This window comes from Cryptotermes secundus, unplaced genomic scaffold (assembly GCF_002891405.2).
Source record: "Cryptotermes secundus unplaced genomic scaffold, Csec_1.0 scaffold1258, whole genome shotgun sequence".
Classification (NCBI taxonomy): domain Eukaryota; kingdom Metazoa; phylum Arthropoda; class Insecta; order Blattodea; family Kalotermitidae; genus Cryptotermes; species Cryptotermes secundus.
Window position 1 is genome coordinate 432,822 of NW_019723324.1, and position 16,711 is coordinate 449,532.

Consider the following 16,711-nt stretch of genomic DNA (forward strand, 5'->3'; position numbering starts at 1 on the left):
TTAATTATGGTCTTGCTACTCTAGATGTAGGTATCAGAGAGGTGGTGTTTGTATATTTGTTCATAAAGAATTATGTTTTAGTCATGTTGATTTATCAACTTACTGTGTGGAAAAAATTTTAGAATTATGTGCTGTTAAAATAGAATCTAATGGTCAGGGTTTAGTTGTTGTTTGGCTATATAATCTCCTGCAGGTGATTTTTGTCAATTCCTGAATCTGTTAGAACAAGTTTTATTGTTTTTGTATAAACAATCTATTGAATTATTAATATGTGGAGATTTTAATGTTGATTATTTACTAAACGATAACCGTAAACAGCAATTGACTGTATTACTTAACACTTTCAATATGGTACATACTGTAAATTTCCCGACTAGACTGCAAAATAATCATGCTTCAGCTATTGACAATATTTTAGTAGATAAATCAAGATTATCTTCTTGTATAACATTACCCCTATGTAATGCACTGTCTGATCATGAGTCACAATGTTTTATACTTGATAAATATTTTGCTACCACCAATAAAATTAACAATAAATCAAGATCTAGTTATAAATCTAGATTGCTGACTAGTGAAACTATTAAATATTTCACTGAACAGCTATCTTATGAAAAATGGAATGAAGTTTATCTTAATACTGATGTTAATTGTGCTTTTAATAAATTTTTATCTACATTTTTAAACATTTATGAAGCAAGCTTCCCTGTTGTGTACTTGAGCAATAACAATGATAAAAGATGGATTACTACAGGTATAAAGACATCTTGTAAACGTAAAAGACTTTTATATAAGTTAATCGAATATAGTAACGATGCAAAAGTAAAAACTTATTATAAAAATATTGTCTTATTTTAAGGAAAGTAATTTATGAAGCAAAAAAAAATATTATAATCAGTTAATTGAAATTTCTAATAATAGAAATAAAACAGCATGGAATATTATAAGAAATGAATTGCATAAATCCACCAAAGACAATCATATGCCGGTCATGTTTAAAATGGATAATAGGAACATTCAATCTAATGATGTAGCTGATGCTTTCAACGAGTATTTTTTTAATATTGCTCATAGCCTGCAAACACATCCTGATAAAACTAGTTCACCTCTTGAATTATTAAAGAACGTTTTTCATCCTATTTTTCATAGTATGAAAATAATTCCTGTAACCAAAGGAGAAATTATCAATTTAATTTGTTCTTTAAAATCGAAGAAGTCTTCTGGTTATGATGGGATTTCATCTAAAGTATTAAAACTTTGTAGCGTCTTTATAAGTGCGCCCCTTTCCTACATCTGTAATATGTCTATCATTAATGGTGTATTTCCTGAACGCTTGAAGTATGCTGTTATAAAGCCCCTGTATAAGAAAGGAGATAAGGTTGATATTACGAACTATAGACCTATTTCTATGTTGACTGTATTTAGTAAAGTCTTGGAAAGAGTTATGCATTGTAGATTGAGTCAGCATCTACAAGTTAATAATATTTTGGTGCAGGAACAATTTGGCTTTAGGAAAAAATTTTCAACAGACCATGCTGCTTTTTCTTTTACGACTGGCATACTTCAGGCCTGAAATGACAAACTGCAAACTGCAGGGATTTTTTGTGACCTTGCTAAGGCTTTTGACTGTGTTAATTATGAGATATTGACATCTAAACTAGAGTATTATGGTGTCCGGGGTTGTATATTAAACTGGTTTAAATCATATCTATGGGATAGAAAACAGTGTGTGTACATCAAAACTAATGATGGTCAGGACTATTTTTCATCTTGGGAAAGAGTTAAACAAGGGGTTCCGCAGGGGTCGATTTTGGGACCACTTCTATTTATTATTTACATTAATGATTTGCCTCCATATATTAATAAATTGGCTAAAGTTTTTCTTTTTGCTGATGATACCAGTGTTTTGGTTACTGGTAATAATCATGATGAGCTTAAGCATAAAGTCAGGGGTACACTGTCTCTTATTATAAATTGGTTCACAGCTAATAAGTTGGCCTTAAATATCACTAAAACTAATATTATTAGGTTTGCTCTAAAACAGTCCTATAACTCTCTGGCAGTTGCTAGTGGGAATTTGTTTATAAATGAAGTTTCTGTGATAAAATTTTTGGGTCTGCAGATTGATAAGAATTTAGACTGGAAGAGTCATGTAGAGTATATTCTCCCTAAACTTAGTTCAGCTATTTTTGTAATTAGGAGTTTATCTTATTTTATGAGTAAAAAATTTTACGAATGGTGTATTTTTCTTATTTCCACTCTATTCTTAAGTATGGAATATTTTTTTGGGGCAACTCAGCGAATAATGTTACAGTTTTTAAATTACAAAAAAAAAAGTAATAAGGATTATATCTGGAGTGGGACCTAGAGACTCTTGTAGGGATCTTTTTAAGAAATTGAATATACTGCCATTGTCATGTGAATACATTCTCTCGTTGATGATGTTTGTGATTGATAATCAAACTAAATTTTGTTCAGGTTTTGATGTTCATGGTTTGAATACAAGAAATCAAAAGCAATTATATTTGCCAAACTCAAATCTTTCTGCTTTTCAGAAAGGTACTATGTTTACTGCCATTAAACTGATTGCCCATAACCATTCAAAGCCTTAAAGATGATAGAATTAGTTTTAAAAATAGGCTGTTTTTATATCTTATGAATAATTCCTTTTATACAGTTTCTGAATATGTGGAGCATAACATAAACAATTAGTTTTAATTATTTTGTTATCTGTGTGTTTGTTTAAATTTGTTTTTATATCTTATGAATAATCCCTTTATACAGTTTCTGAATATGTGGAGCATAACATAAACAATTAGTTTTAATTATTTCGTTATCTGTGTGTTTGTTTAAATTTTTGTATGATGACCTTCATGTCCATTTGTTTGGACTTGTGAAATGAAATGTATGTATGTACGTATAGTATAGATGAGTTTTTCTTGTTTGGGGATAAACCTTAGTTAACATCAATATGACCAGATAATTCAAGAATAAGTGACTTGTTGAGCTTATACCAGCATGCTATGAATGTATACTGCGCAGTTCTCTTCTGCTTAAAGGAATCAAGACACCATGTTGGTTATGTGATAGAAAGGACATCATGTGATGGAGGGACATCTACGTAGGCCGCTTAGAGAGAGATCGAGAATACCAGGCCATCAAGAAGGGCACCAATCTGCAGTGAACATTACACTAGCTATCCATATCATTATTCTAAGGCCACGCCATAGCTTAAGCGATTAGTCGCTGGCTTCCCACCACTGTGATCTGGGCAAGTGGGATTTGTGATGGACAAAGTGGCGCTGGGGCAGGTTTCCTCCGAGTACTTCGGTTTCCCCTGCCAATCTTCATTCCATCAAATTCTCCACAAATAAGAATATCTAACTAATTCTAAATTGCAATCAACTGTAAACAATTGTAACTATTGTAATTTTAATCTTACTCATATATTAAATTGTTAATATTCAGAATTAATTTGACTTGTCCTATATCATGTACATTGATCTACAGTGACGAAATAAATAAATCACTCAATCTAGTCACTTGAACGGTCGTATGCCTGACCGCCACCAAGTTTAAGCCTCTTATATTTTCTGTGGCTGGCTTCACCTTGTCCAATGTTGCGAACATAATCATTATCATGATTTTGTATGACTTCTGCTTGTTGCCTGCATAATTTTGTTATGTAATCATATATGTATGGAATTTTGAATGCCATGTGCAATTCGTCGACCGGTGTGCGCCTTGGAAAATTGCCAATGGTGCGGAGAACCTTCTTTCGCAGGCGCTGCAATTTAACTAGATGGGTGTCTGCCGCAAATTCCCAGGCGGGACCAGCATAAGTCATTACGGATCTAATAAGAGCTTTATGGAGGGTCAGTTTAATGTTAGCGCTCAATCGCTCACTTTTAAATAGGGAATATACTCTAATGAATGTACTGAAGGCCTTGGCTTATTTTGCACTATTTACAAATGGAATATTTCTTCCATTTAGAGTAAGACAAGACGCAGGCCTTGGACTAGCCTGCTGCTTGTCCTTACTAAGAGCCTTGGGGCGGACAAACAGAAAACACCACTTTGTATTTTATTGCGAGCTGGACTCGTTGCTGCGGAACATTTCTAAAGCGTCTTTGCTACGAACGCCCGCATAGGTAACACCGTCCTCTATTGTTGCGTTTGCACCTGTTTCCACAGAAATTTGTTTATTGCGCCCCTGCCTAGCAATGACCACCTCTTCCCGTTCCTTTATTCCGACCATTCCGACTTTCGCCGTCATGTTACAATATTAGTCCTCACGGCGACACAAAGTAGGGTGCGATACTAGGTTCTGGCAGCAGATACTATGATGATTCGTGCTATCCGTGCTGGGTACGTGTGCGCATCTTTGCCGAGTTAGCGGATGAAAAGCTCACTGGTGCAATCAGTGCCAGACAGACCATGTAGACTAGAGTAGTAAAGGATATAGTCCATTTTGCGCTCCATGGGTCCCTCAGTGGGCCAAGCCAGAGGATGTAGAATATCCCAACGATCTTAATCGTCTGAATACAATTATATAAAATTGTGATACATGCACGCGCATAAAGTATAAGAATTTTTAAAACAGGTACAAAAATTATATCTGTTATAGATATTCTGAGTAACTTAATATCCATATAGTAGATATCCTGATATTTTGTGAGGTTAGCATTTGGAATATGATCTTATTTATGTCTTCTGTTTATATTGTGTACATCTATATTTCTTTCCCGTGTTTCCCACCGTAAGTGATAGCATAATATGTATTTGTAAGCGGAAGTATAGTAAATTTGCAAAATGATTTTGTACAAGAGACTCTGTTTTTATCTCCTGCCATTATCGTAACTATTTGCCCTTTTATGTTAAGTGCTTTATTTCTGGTTGTTGAATTTTCCCAAAAGGTTGGCCAGTGTGACAGTATGGAGTGGAAGGAAGAGAAGTAAACCAGTTTTGAAGTATCTAGTGTCATGAGTGGTGTGACTGCCTCCATGGCAAAGTGTGCAAAGCTTAGTTTGGAAATATTATACTCGGTGTGTTTCTTTCAACTTAAGTTATTATCAGTCTGTAGGTGAAGGAATTTATTTCCTTCTACTTCTTCGTTTAATTTATTGCCAAAAACTATGTTTAAACTAAGACATGTCTTGTTCTTAATAGAAAATTGTGTGTCGTTTGTTTTATCAAAATTTAGTGACAATTTGTTAGCTTTAACCCATTAGCGATTTAAATTCTTGTAAATGCGTAAATATTCAGTCCATACTTCATAGGACATGTTCTGAATGACATCCCTATATGATCAGCTAACTCAGGTGTGGTGATGTGGCTGTTTTCGTGAACAGGTTTCCTAATTTGTATTACAGGGTGTAACAAAATCTGGAATCATAGGCATATTCTAGCAGATGTTTAAACTCTAATTTGTGGAGTGCTTTGCAGTTACAGACTTGATGTTTTATACTTTTCATCAGCTACATGCTTTATATCCATACTGATTTTGGTTGCATTCTTCTTGAACGCATCCTTTGTCGGCCTCAGTTGTTTGTGGATAGTACACATAACAGATTTCAAATGACTCCATGACAGAAAGTCTAGAGGAGACAGGTCTAGAGTGCCATTCCACTGCCCCTGAGCAACTGATCCATTTTCCTGGTATTTATACAAGTGACGCAGTCAAAACAAAATGTGGAGATGCCCCTTCCTGGTGACATCAGAAGTGTCATAAGGTTACAAGTAGTATATCATCTGTAAGGCTTCAAGGCTTCATTCAACATTGCAGCACAAGGTTACCCATTTCATTAGCGTCAATAAAGTATGGTCTGAGTAATGTTGTTACGTGTATGCTGTACCAGACCATTACCTTTGGATCAATCAGAATATGAGTCTTCTAAACAATGGGGTTTCTCATTTGTCCACTTTGAGTGATTTACCACTCCACTTTGATGAAAAAGAGCCTTATCACCAAACAGGCTATTGGAATAAATGAAAGGTTCTGTAGCTTCTGCTGTGTTATTAAGTTGCAGAACTCTTCATGTGTGTTACAGTTATGTCCATGAAGTTCTTGGCATGTATGTGACTCTGTGGTCGGTATTTGTTTTACTTTGAAATGTGTTCACCAGACATGTGACATTCTCCTCCTCCCTCTTGCTCTTCTTCTTCTTGTCTGTTGCAATTCAGAACTGATTTCCGAAAATATTCCCCCCCCCACATATTGTAGGGTTCCTTGGGTGGGAGATGGGCCCATCACAGTTCCTCTACCTACAGAAGACAACACAAGCACAGGAAAATGTGGACCTTTATCCATGCTGTGGGGAATTTAGACTCAAAATTACATTCTTCAACAGGTCGAAGACATTACACCCTCAGACTGCATGGCCATAGAGACCAGCTGTTTGTTAGTTATTAACTTGTTTCATTTTATTATTTTCAGTGTTTGGGTATAACAACTAAACATGCCAAAGAAAAAACAGAACAAGAAACCCGAAGGAGGAATTGGAGAAGAAGTTCGTATTGCTGTCAATCTATGGTTACAGAAATTTTTACGTACAGAAGAAAGTAAAGGTAAGCTGTATATATAAGGATATATTAGGAGTAGGATTTTAGAATGATGATAATGAGAAATCAGTTTTAGACAGATGTGTAAACAGATGCATCTGTACATTATTTTCAGAATTTGAATTTCCCTCTTCCCTGACTTCTGATGAACGTGCTTACATCCACCTGCTGGCTAAAAATTTGGGTCTGTGTTCAAAGAGCAGAGGGTAAGTATATTGTGTAGAGTACTATCTTCTGAGATATAATGTCATGTAGCCTGCTGAAAGTCAACTGATGATTTGGAGGAACATCACCTCCATCTTCAGGGTCTAATAAGCTGAGAAAGATACCAGTGTGAAAGCCAGCTACACAGAAAATATGTTTTTCATCTTTCAAGATTTATTCATGTAGGCTCTTTGTTTATTATATTGACATGAAGTCGTAAGACTGGGTTTCCAATAGGGACCAAAATTGATAAACCAAGGCTAGGAGGTCATGAGTTGCAATTGAGAGTTGAATTAGTTGTGAGATGGCAGCTAGCTGGCAGTGACATTAGTACTGAAGCAGAGTCCTTGCATTGTTAGACACTGCTACCGACAATAGTGATTTGTTAAGCATGTATATTAGCAATAATTTTGTAATCACTTGTAGTTACGAGTTATAAGCATTCAGTAAATGCAATTACCCATGTCTAGTCACTAACATGTGGCAATATTATTAACTTGCACTAGATAACAAATTTTTAACTCTGTCATCTATAAATCTATCATAACTTTTGCCTTATGGGCACTGCTATGTGTTAAATCTCACAACTACACAAACAGAGCCATGGAATTTGTGGAATTTGTGGATGTGATCCATTTAGAACCAAAATCATGGTCAATCACAAGTAACATAAATCAGCTGCACCTTCAGTTACCACAGATGTTCATTAAACTAACTAAATTAACTTCTTATGGAAGAAGTTTCAGTATTGCAAATATGAGCACATGGCATTGGACATCATCCACAGCTGGCTTCAGTCATTTCCCATCCTCATGGCCTACTCCACTTAGCTGTCCTCCCTTCTCCCTGGCCTCCCATCCAAGTGGATATTTTCCCAGAAGTTCCCTACCAAGATTCTGTTTGCATTCCTGTACTCCCCATCCTAGCACCATGCCCCATCTAATAATAGATTTCCTTACCTTAAGAATTTTATATAAGCCACAGATTTTCTCATGTGGATCTTTGCTGTCACATGAAATTGAAAGATATTGCCGGCTTAATAAATTATATGTATAGACAATCATAAGTCCAGAAGAATACAGGACTAAGCATGTACAGTACTGAAACCCAGATAGTCAAGGCCAGACAAATTCGCAAGTACAGCTGCTCAGATGAAATTCTTGAGGGGCCATCACAAAATTTACACAGAAAGACTAAAAGTGAACCAAAACATTTTGAATGAACTAAAAATTGAATCTTCATTGATAAAAATTGAAAGAGTTGCTGCATTAACAGTGCCAGACACAGTGCACTGGGGCAGGTTTTTCTTCGAGTACTTCAGTTTTCCCTGCCAGTTCTTAATTCACCAACTCTTCGGTAATCATGGTATCATCAGTGTTGTTTGGTCTCAAAACTGACTGTCTATGACTCTACAGTCCTTCTGTTGGACCTTGGTCGCTTTTTCAGTTTCTTAATCCTATGCACAGTTGGTAGGATTCCTCCAACAGGGGATCAGCCTGTTACAAGGCTGCTGCCTACACATAGATTAAACACACAGACATCCGTGGTTTGAGTTTGATTTGAACCCATGATCCTAGCATTCATACGAGTGAAGACGGTTTGTGCCTTAGTCCATGTGACCACTGTGATTGGTCTCAATACTCACTGCATTGTTAAATAATAAATATGAAAAATAACATGAGTCCCCAAACTACAGATGAAATACAAACCATGCAGAACTACTAGACCACCAAAGCTGGAATAGACAAACAAATGGCTCAAATTAATGACAGCTTGATGGTGGTAATGATAATTGTAAACAAAGCATACACTAGAGAATGGATGAGAGTCCATGCTAACTGTTTACTTGATTCCAGCTTTATCAAAAATGTGCATGTTTAAATAGTTTTCTTGACTCTGGTATTAGGCACAGATATGGCTCATGTCAAGCCAGGTAAATGATCCTGCACTGAAATTTTAAACATTTCAATAAGTTTTTGTATAGTACAGCATATAATTTATATATCCAAAGACTCATGTATGGTATTATTCAACAAATGTTGCTGGTTCACCGTCTTAATGTACAACGCATCCTTCCAAAACTTATTTAAAAGTTTCTTACATACACACAGTGCATCTTTTAAACCTTAATTGAAAAGCTTCTGTACATTCTGCTACATGTTTCAACAGACATGGGTCATCATCAGACACCATAAAATACACAAGCGTGTAGATGAGAGCACACATTGAATATTAAAATCACAAAACAGAAGCACAGCAATTTTCAAATTCCTGATGATGACCATTGTCAATTGAAACATGTAATGCAATGCATAGAAGCTTTTAAATAAGGTTTAAAAGATGCGCTGTGTGTATGTAAGAAACTTTATTAAGACATCTTCCACATAAGATGGTGAACCAGTGATGTTTATTGAGTAAAAAATTATGTGCAACAGGATGCTACGGTATAATAATATGCTATATGATATGGTTACTCTTACAGCAAGGGAGCAAATAGGTATGTAACAGTATACAAGCGAGAGGGCTCAAGTATTGTACAAGCAGACGCAGTGTTCCAGCTTGCGCGGTCATCTCGGCAGCATATGTATGCATTGCTACTCAAATTTCCACTCACAAATAAAGAGCGACAAGAACTGTTGCCTCTTACTGAGAGAGACCGAATGCTGAATACTGAAGGTGAGAAATTTCTTTTCTTATTTTTCTGGCAGTTCATGACAATTTAAATTTCATATCATAAAATGATCCTTACTTCACAGGGACAGACTGAATGTTTTTGTTGAGTGGGATAGCATTTCTGATTCATACTTGGGAGGTCCCAGGTTCAAATCTTGGCCCAAATGTCTTGATTATGGCATTTCATGGTATTCCTCAGTTTCTTCAGACAAGTGCTTGGATAGTACCTCAAATGAGGCTGCAGTCATTTCCGTAATTCTTTTTTCCAATTTCATATTTATTAATTTTCCCATAATTCGATATTTAATAAATCATAAATAGATAAATACAGGGACAGGTAGAGACACTACTCATAATTTATAAATCTTCCAGCTGACCTGCAGTTTAAACCTTTTTGGAGGTCTTCACAGTTTTTGAGACTGTTGAGGATCAGAATATCCTCGAATTCTAGTCTTCTGGGTTGTCATACCATTAAGTATTCTAGGTGGATACCAACATTTCAGAGTGAAGTTCTTTGGAAACGATGATGTCCATCTACAATACTGTAGCATGTTTGCTCAAAGCAAGAACTGTGAAGCAAGCAGAGACAACCGTTGATGGGGAACTGCTCCATAAACGCTGTTGTTAGGCAACAGCTTTGTAAGCATGCAACAATACCAGAGCCATCACTAAGCAATGTGGCCAGGCATGTGTCATGAGAGGGTCTGCAGCCCATCAGTCATTTGAGAGTTGCAGTAGCTGAGGCCAGGGACAGTTTGGGAACCCAGAGGAAGGGCAACATCTGCCTCTGGAAGTTGCTACCAAGTAGTGCATTGAAGACCATGACTGAGAACGCTAATTGGTGTGTGATAGTGTTTTGTAAAGTGTGTTTTCATTCATATGTTTTACATCCTGTTGTGTGAATCACTAGTATGTGGTATATCCATAATTTGTAAATTTATATTTTCATTAAATGTACAAACCTAAATATTTTGGTTGTTTTGTACATAATCGGGTGCTTCATAAACAATAATATGCATCATTGTTCATTACTGAACTGCTTGCACTGCAGAAGCAGCAGGTCTTTCACTTCCACCCTCCTCTGGGTTAACTGGCTGACTCAGTGTCAATGTTGTCTGTAAGTGAGCTATGCGTTATGGTATGCTACCAGCTTCGTGCTTCCAGCAATGTTGCCAGATGTAAGGCATTGCAGTTTGCAGTAGAATAGTCTGTGACCTTGCAGTTAAGCGTGCTTACTAGTTTTCAGAAGGTGTTAGCGTGTCACTTATGCACAAGTCAGTTTAGTTATTATTCTGTATTTTTCTCGATACAGAATTTGTTTTGCTTTGCGTAATTATAACTTTATGACAGTGTTTTTGTGATTGCTGTTAAGTTAAAAATAGAAACATGACACTTTCATGCGATAACCACTGTGTGATTGAAAAACTTCTTCAAACACCGTTCAGTTCACTCAGTTATAATGAGAAACTTAAGATAATAGAAGAAGGTGCACCTAAGCCTAATCTAACTTTACATACAAAAATGAAATCTTGCACACGGCATTTCAATACCAGTTTATATGAGGCTATTCCATGGTTGTGTGGGTGTGATAAACTAAAAAAATTATTCTGTTGGCCTTGTCTCTTGTTTTCTAAAGAAAAACACGTGTTTAACAGTGCTGGTTACAATGACATTAACAACATTTACAAATCTGGCAAAAGACATGGGCATTCAGTTAATCACATTGCTTGTCTTAAAGAAATTACACTGTTTGGTAAAAACAGAAGGATTGAATTTTCTCTAAGCAGCCAATACAAACAGTCAATTGAAAAACACAATGAAGCTGTGAAACAGAACAGGAAATTTGTAGGCCAATTAATTACAGCAGTTTGTTTTCTGGGCTCTCAGGGTTTAGCATTTCGGGGACATGATGAAAGCGTGGCATCTGTTAATAGAGGAAATTACATTGAGGTTTTAAATATGCTGGCACGTTATGATTCTGATTTACACAATCATTTAGAGTCTTCAACTGCTTTCCGTGGTTCTTCTCCTGACATCCAAAATGAACTGATACATTCTGTATCTGAATTGATGACAATGGAAATTAAAAAGGAAATTTCAAAGGCTAATTATGTTTCTTTAATTCTTGATGAGACTTCAGATGTGATGAATAAGTGTCAGTTGGCTTCAGTTCTTCGATATGTGACAGCTGATGGCAATGTTGAAGAAAGGTTTCTGCGTTTTACAGACGTGAGCTCTGACCGTTCTGCCAATTCCTTGTTTAACCATGCTCTTGAGATTTTAAATGATTTTGAATGTGGTCCCAAACTCATTGCACAGACTTATGATGGTGCTGCTGTTATGGCATCACAACATGCAGGAGTACAAGCAAAAATTCGCGAGCAGTACCCAAACGCCATTTTTGTTCATTGTTATGCGCATAGACTAAATTTAGTCTTAGCACAATCTGCTAGTTTTATTAAGGAAGTTAAGGTCTTCTTTGCTACTCTCTCTGGCTTTAGAACTTTTTTTGCCAAGTCCACAAAAAGGACTGAAGCATTGGATTCCCACCTTAGGAAAAGATTTCCTTCTATCGCACCTACTCGATGGCAGTACCATAGCCGACTTGCTGAAACTGTGCATGAATACAGAGAAGGAATTGAGAATCTTCTTGTGTCTATAATAGAGGAACCAGAAGAATGGGATGTAGAAACAATTTCTTCTGCACGCGGACTTCTCTCTCTTCTAAGGGATTTCGATTTCAATTTCATGCTGAAAATATTTTCTTCAATTTTTCCATATTCTGGCGCTCTTTTCAAAATCCTACAAACTAAGAGATCTGATATAGCTTTTTGCAATACCAAAATAGACGAATTTAAGCATCACATGCAAAGATTAAGGGGAGGATTTGACCACCTTTGGAGTGAAATGGAAAATGTCTTCGATTCAAATGGCCCAACTCGACCCAAAAGAATTCGCATTGACTCAATGAGTGGAGAAGAAAGAAAAAACTCCTATAAACGGCTGTTCTGTGAAATTATTGATGTCGTGTGTCAGAATGTCTCCGTTAGATTTTCGGAGAATGCTACGCTCCTCTTCTTGAGTCTTCTTGATGCCAGATACTTTCCCATGTATAGAACCTCATTTCCTGAAAAAGCATTTTCCTGTTTAAAAGAAAATTATGGTGCATTTTTTGACTTTGTTGCCTTAAAGAGTGAACTTTTAGTAATGTTTTCGGACCCAGATATGGCAAAAGATAGTGTGTATGACTTACATCAATATATGTATGCTCTTCAGTTATCATGCGTTTTCCCGCAAATCTTCAAATTATGTGAGCTAGTATTAACAATACCAGCGACAAGTGCTGCAGATGAACGCTCATTTTCAGCTCTGAAGAGATTAAAAAACTACTTAAGAAATTCACAGAACCAGGATAGGTTATCATCACTGGCTTTGATGAACATTGAAAAGTCCTTCCTAAGCAAACTGCAGTCCAAACCCAGCTTTCTAGATGAGGTTATTGATCTGTTTGCCAAGAAAAACAGAAAAATCGAGCTGAATTATAAACAATAAAGTAAGCATTAATTATATTCCAGGTTCACAACCCTGTCATTTGATGGCTATAAAATTGTGTTGATAATTATGTTATTTTAATATATTAGCTTAAATATACAATACATATTAAACTATTAGCTGTTTTCTTTTAAATAGAAGATAGAAACTATAGGGTATGTAGAAAAAATTTATATACACGTACATAAAGTTGCTTCCCTGCTTTCGGTAGTCATGCTACGCCACTGCTGATTAGCCTCTTGTCTACAACAGGCAAGCTATTCAAAAAAGTTATTCTGATAATAGTCCAAAGGCACATTAAAGAAGAAGGCCTGATTAATGCAAGCCAGTTTGGTTTCCGTGCCCGTCATAGCACGACACTTCAATGTATGAGGCTTACAGACCACGTAACCTTAAATTTCAACAATAACATGCCTAAAGCTACTGTATTCTTGGATATTGAAAAAGCCTTTGATAAAACATGAGACATTGGCTTGCTATATAAATTATCTAAATTACAATTTTTGAAAAGTGTAATCAACCTTATTAGCTCTTTCCTTTCTCAGAGAAAATTCAGAGTTTCAGTCGAAGGTGAAATCTCTACACCAAGGGATATACAAGCAGAAGTGCCACAAGGTTCTGTTCTCTCCCGCACACTGTACAGTCTATATACATATAAACGATATGCCCCAAACATCCGGTGTCTATCTAGGTCTCTTTGCTGATGACACCTGTATATATGCGACAGACCGCAAAGAGGGTTATGTTCTCAGAAAGCTGCAGCGAGGTCTCAGTGTTATTGAGACATGGTGTGGTCGCTGGAACATAAAAATCAATGAAGATAAAACTCAGGCAATCTACTTCTTTCATAGACTTAGCCCCCCTCAGACTCGTCTTACATTGAATGGGCAGAATATCCCCTTTGTCAATCATGTAAAATACCTGGGCATAATCTTTGATAAGAGGATTACATGGAGACTTCACGTAGAAATGATTGAAGCCAAGGCCTTCAGAACATTTATTAGAATCTACTCCCTATTCAAAAGTGAGCGTTTAAAGACAAACATTAAACTATCCCTCTATAAGGCACTGATTAGATCATTAATGACTTACGCTTGTCCCACCTGGGAATTAGTGGCAGACACCTACCTCCTAAAATTTCAGCGCATGCAAAGCAAGGTTTTGTGTTCCATTGGAAATTTTCCAAGGTGCACACCAGTCCGTGACTTGTACACGGCTTTCAACTTTCCGTATGTATACGATTATATAACAAAATTGTGCAGACGACAAGCAGAAGTCATACAAAATCATGATAATGAACATGTTTGCAGTATAGGACAAGGTGAAGCCAGACACAGAAAATATAAGAGGCTTAAATTTGGCAGTGGTCAAGCTTATGACCATTCAAATGTAAAGTTTTCATTGTAGCATAAGATCTGTAAGTTAGGCATGATCTGCTCTGTAAAACCTGTACTGACAGAAGACTTGTGTGTAAAGCAAAAGGAAGAGTTTTCAATGAAACATATGTGCAAAATATACCCTTGACGAAAGGTTGAGTGTATTCATAAGAGACAGACCCATCTTCTCATCAGAGAGGATGTTANGCAATGGCATGGTAAACATATTTCCTTGGCAACAGATACTGACGCAACAATAAACGACACATTTTCTATCCAGTTTGTGTATAGGATACAAACTGAGGACCAATTGGACAAGCCGGTTGGTCATAGGTCAGAGTCAGCAGTTAGCAGTCTTGAGTTGCACTGTTAGCAGCCACTACCAAGCAGTGATTAGTGAACAAACAGAAAACTTTGTGCATGCTGTAGTTTCCGTGATCTTTGGGATGTAAATTAGTGAGACTTTTATAGCTGTTTGTAGAAATGAGTTATAGGCGTTCAGTAAATCCAGTGATCAGTCCAGACCCCATATCCTTTGTCACCGACACATGAAAATGTGTTAAATCAGACAATGCTCAGAGCCCAAATAACTGATTTTTTTCCCCCCTCATGGCGTGAGACTGAGTCCACTTGGTACTGTGACCACTACTGGCCTATTGTACCAGCCCCTGATGATACTTGATGGTGATTGTGGAGCAATTGGTGGAGTGAAGATTGTCAGGGGAAGCCAAAGTACATGGAGAAGACCTGCCCCAGTTCCACTTTGCCCACCACAAACCCCACATGACCTAACCTGGGCTGCAGTGGTGGGAAGCCAGTGACTGCCTGAGCTATGGCATAGCTGATAACATGCCATAGTAATAGTTTTTTGAATAACAGTTGGTTAGGGAATTGGGAAGACAATTATAATTTTATTAATGTGATCCTTAATTTTTATTTCATTTCAATATATAAATCTCCAATTTAATTTAAGTTTCCTTTGCAGTGAAGGATGTGAATAAAGTCATGGGTCCTTTGGGCATTAGTGTTCCCCATGTGCCACATGGAGCAGTAAACCAGGAATTGCTCCCATTCAGACAAGCGTTACCCATTTGGTCAGTGAGAGAAGAGATTATGAACTTAATCAACAGCAACCAAGTTGTGGTTATCAGCGGTGACACGGGATCTGGAAAGACAACACAGGTTACGTGCTTTCCAGTTAAAGCTTAAAAGTTTTGCTTGTATTCTCAGGTCTGGATAGTAACTAACATTTCTTTCCATTGAAACCTGTTTTGGTTTTTTCCTTCTGGGTTTTGATGCTGTATAAATAAGGGCCCAGAAATTTTATACACCTCCATACCTCTATGTCATATAGAGGTTATCTAAGGACATTTTCAAAGTTCAACCAAATATATACCAATAAATTATTTAAGCCTAAATTTTGTATGTTGAATTTTTGGCCCCTCTGTAGTAGTGGAAAAGGCTTCTTATATTTCAGGTGAACATACTACCTCTATCTTCAGGGCAGTAATGATGAGAATGGATGACAGGATATATTGGATCTGGTGGTCATGCATGAGGGGAATAGGGGCCCTAAGTAGGACCGCAAGATAACAGAAGGTGTTGCTAGGGCTGTAATTAGGAGAACTGATATCTTTGTCATGTGAGGTTTTGTAACCAAAATTGTGTATGCATTTCTTGTTTCCCCATGCAAGTTGCATGCCATGCCATCTTCTTGCGTGTCCATCTCACCAATGATATAAAAAATACCAATTCTGAAATTCATTGTAATTTGTAAGATTTGAGGTTTTCACTGCGGTGACTATGAAGAATGCCGTCAGTCTGCAGCCACCTGCTCACGCTTTTCCCTTGCTTGCAGAATTTTCTTCCCTGAAGATGGAGGTGATACATTCCTCCAAAATGTTGGTTCACACAAGATCTACCTGGTCCACATACCAGAAGACGTCATTCTTCATTGTTATTTCTAATCTTTTGTACAATACTCTGTCTTTCCCATTAACAAGTATTTGCATTTAATATTGATTGGTGTTGGGCTGGTGGAATTTTAAGGATTTTGTTTGGAAATATGTATGTTTATAGAAGATGTAACAGTTGCAGTATTCTCCTGCCCTCCCTGGCTTCTGCTATGTGTTCAAGGTTATGCGATCCATTTAGAGGAGGGTGTGATATATTTTTATTTTTACTTTTTGCATCATGTTGTGTTATCCCATTGAGGCATTGGGGCTGTCAACACAACAACAAAGTAGATAGGTTATAATTTAATCAATCAATTCTATTTATTTTATTACCACTACATGTTTCAGTCCATGGGCCATCATCAGCTGGTTTGTAAATGCAGTAGAATG

At 36.8% G+C, this 16,711-nt stretch overlaps 1 protein-coding gene across 5 annotated transcripts in view; it reads left to right on the forward strand.

Moving 5' to 3' along the window:
- The first annotated feature begins 4,509 nt into the window (after window positions 1-4,509).
- The window catches only part of LOC111861868 (3'-5' RNA helicase YTHDC2), a 95,600-nt gene continuing 83,398 nt past the window's right edge, over window positions 4,510-16,711 (forward strand). For 2 of the 5 annotated variants that reach the window (XM_023846792.2, XM_023846795.2), the window contains exons 1-5: window positions 4,511-4,603; window positions 6,437-6,567; window positions 6,677-6,767; window positions 9,248-9,441; window positions 15,352-15,548. In XM_023846792.2, the coding sequence (XP_023702560.1) occupies window positions 6,459-6,567; window positions 6,677-6,767; window positions 9,248-9,441; window positions 15,352-15,548 (591 nt within the window). In that variant the 5' untranslated portion in view covers window positions 4,511-4,603; window positions 6,437-6,458. The other 3 variants (XM_023846796.2, XM_023846794.2, XM_023846793.2) reach the window with 3 other exon arrangements.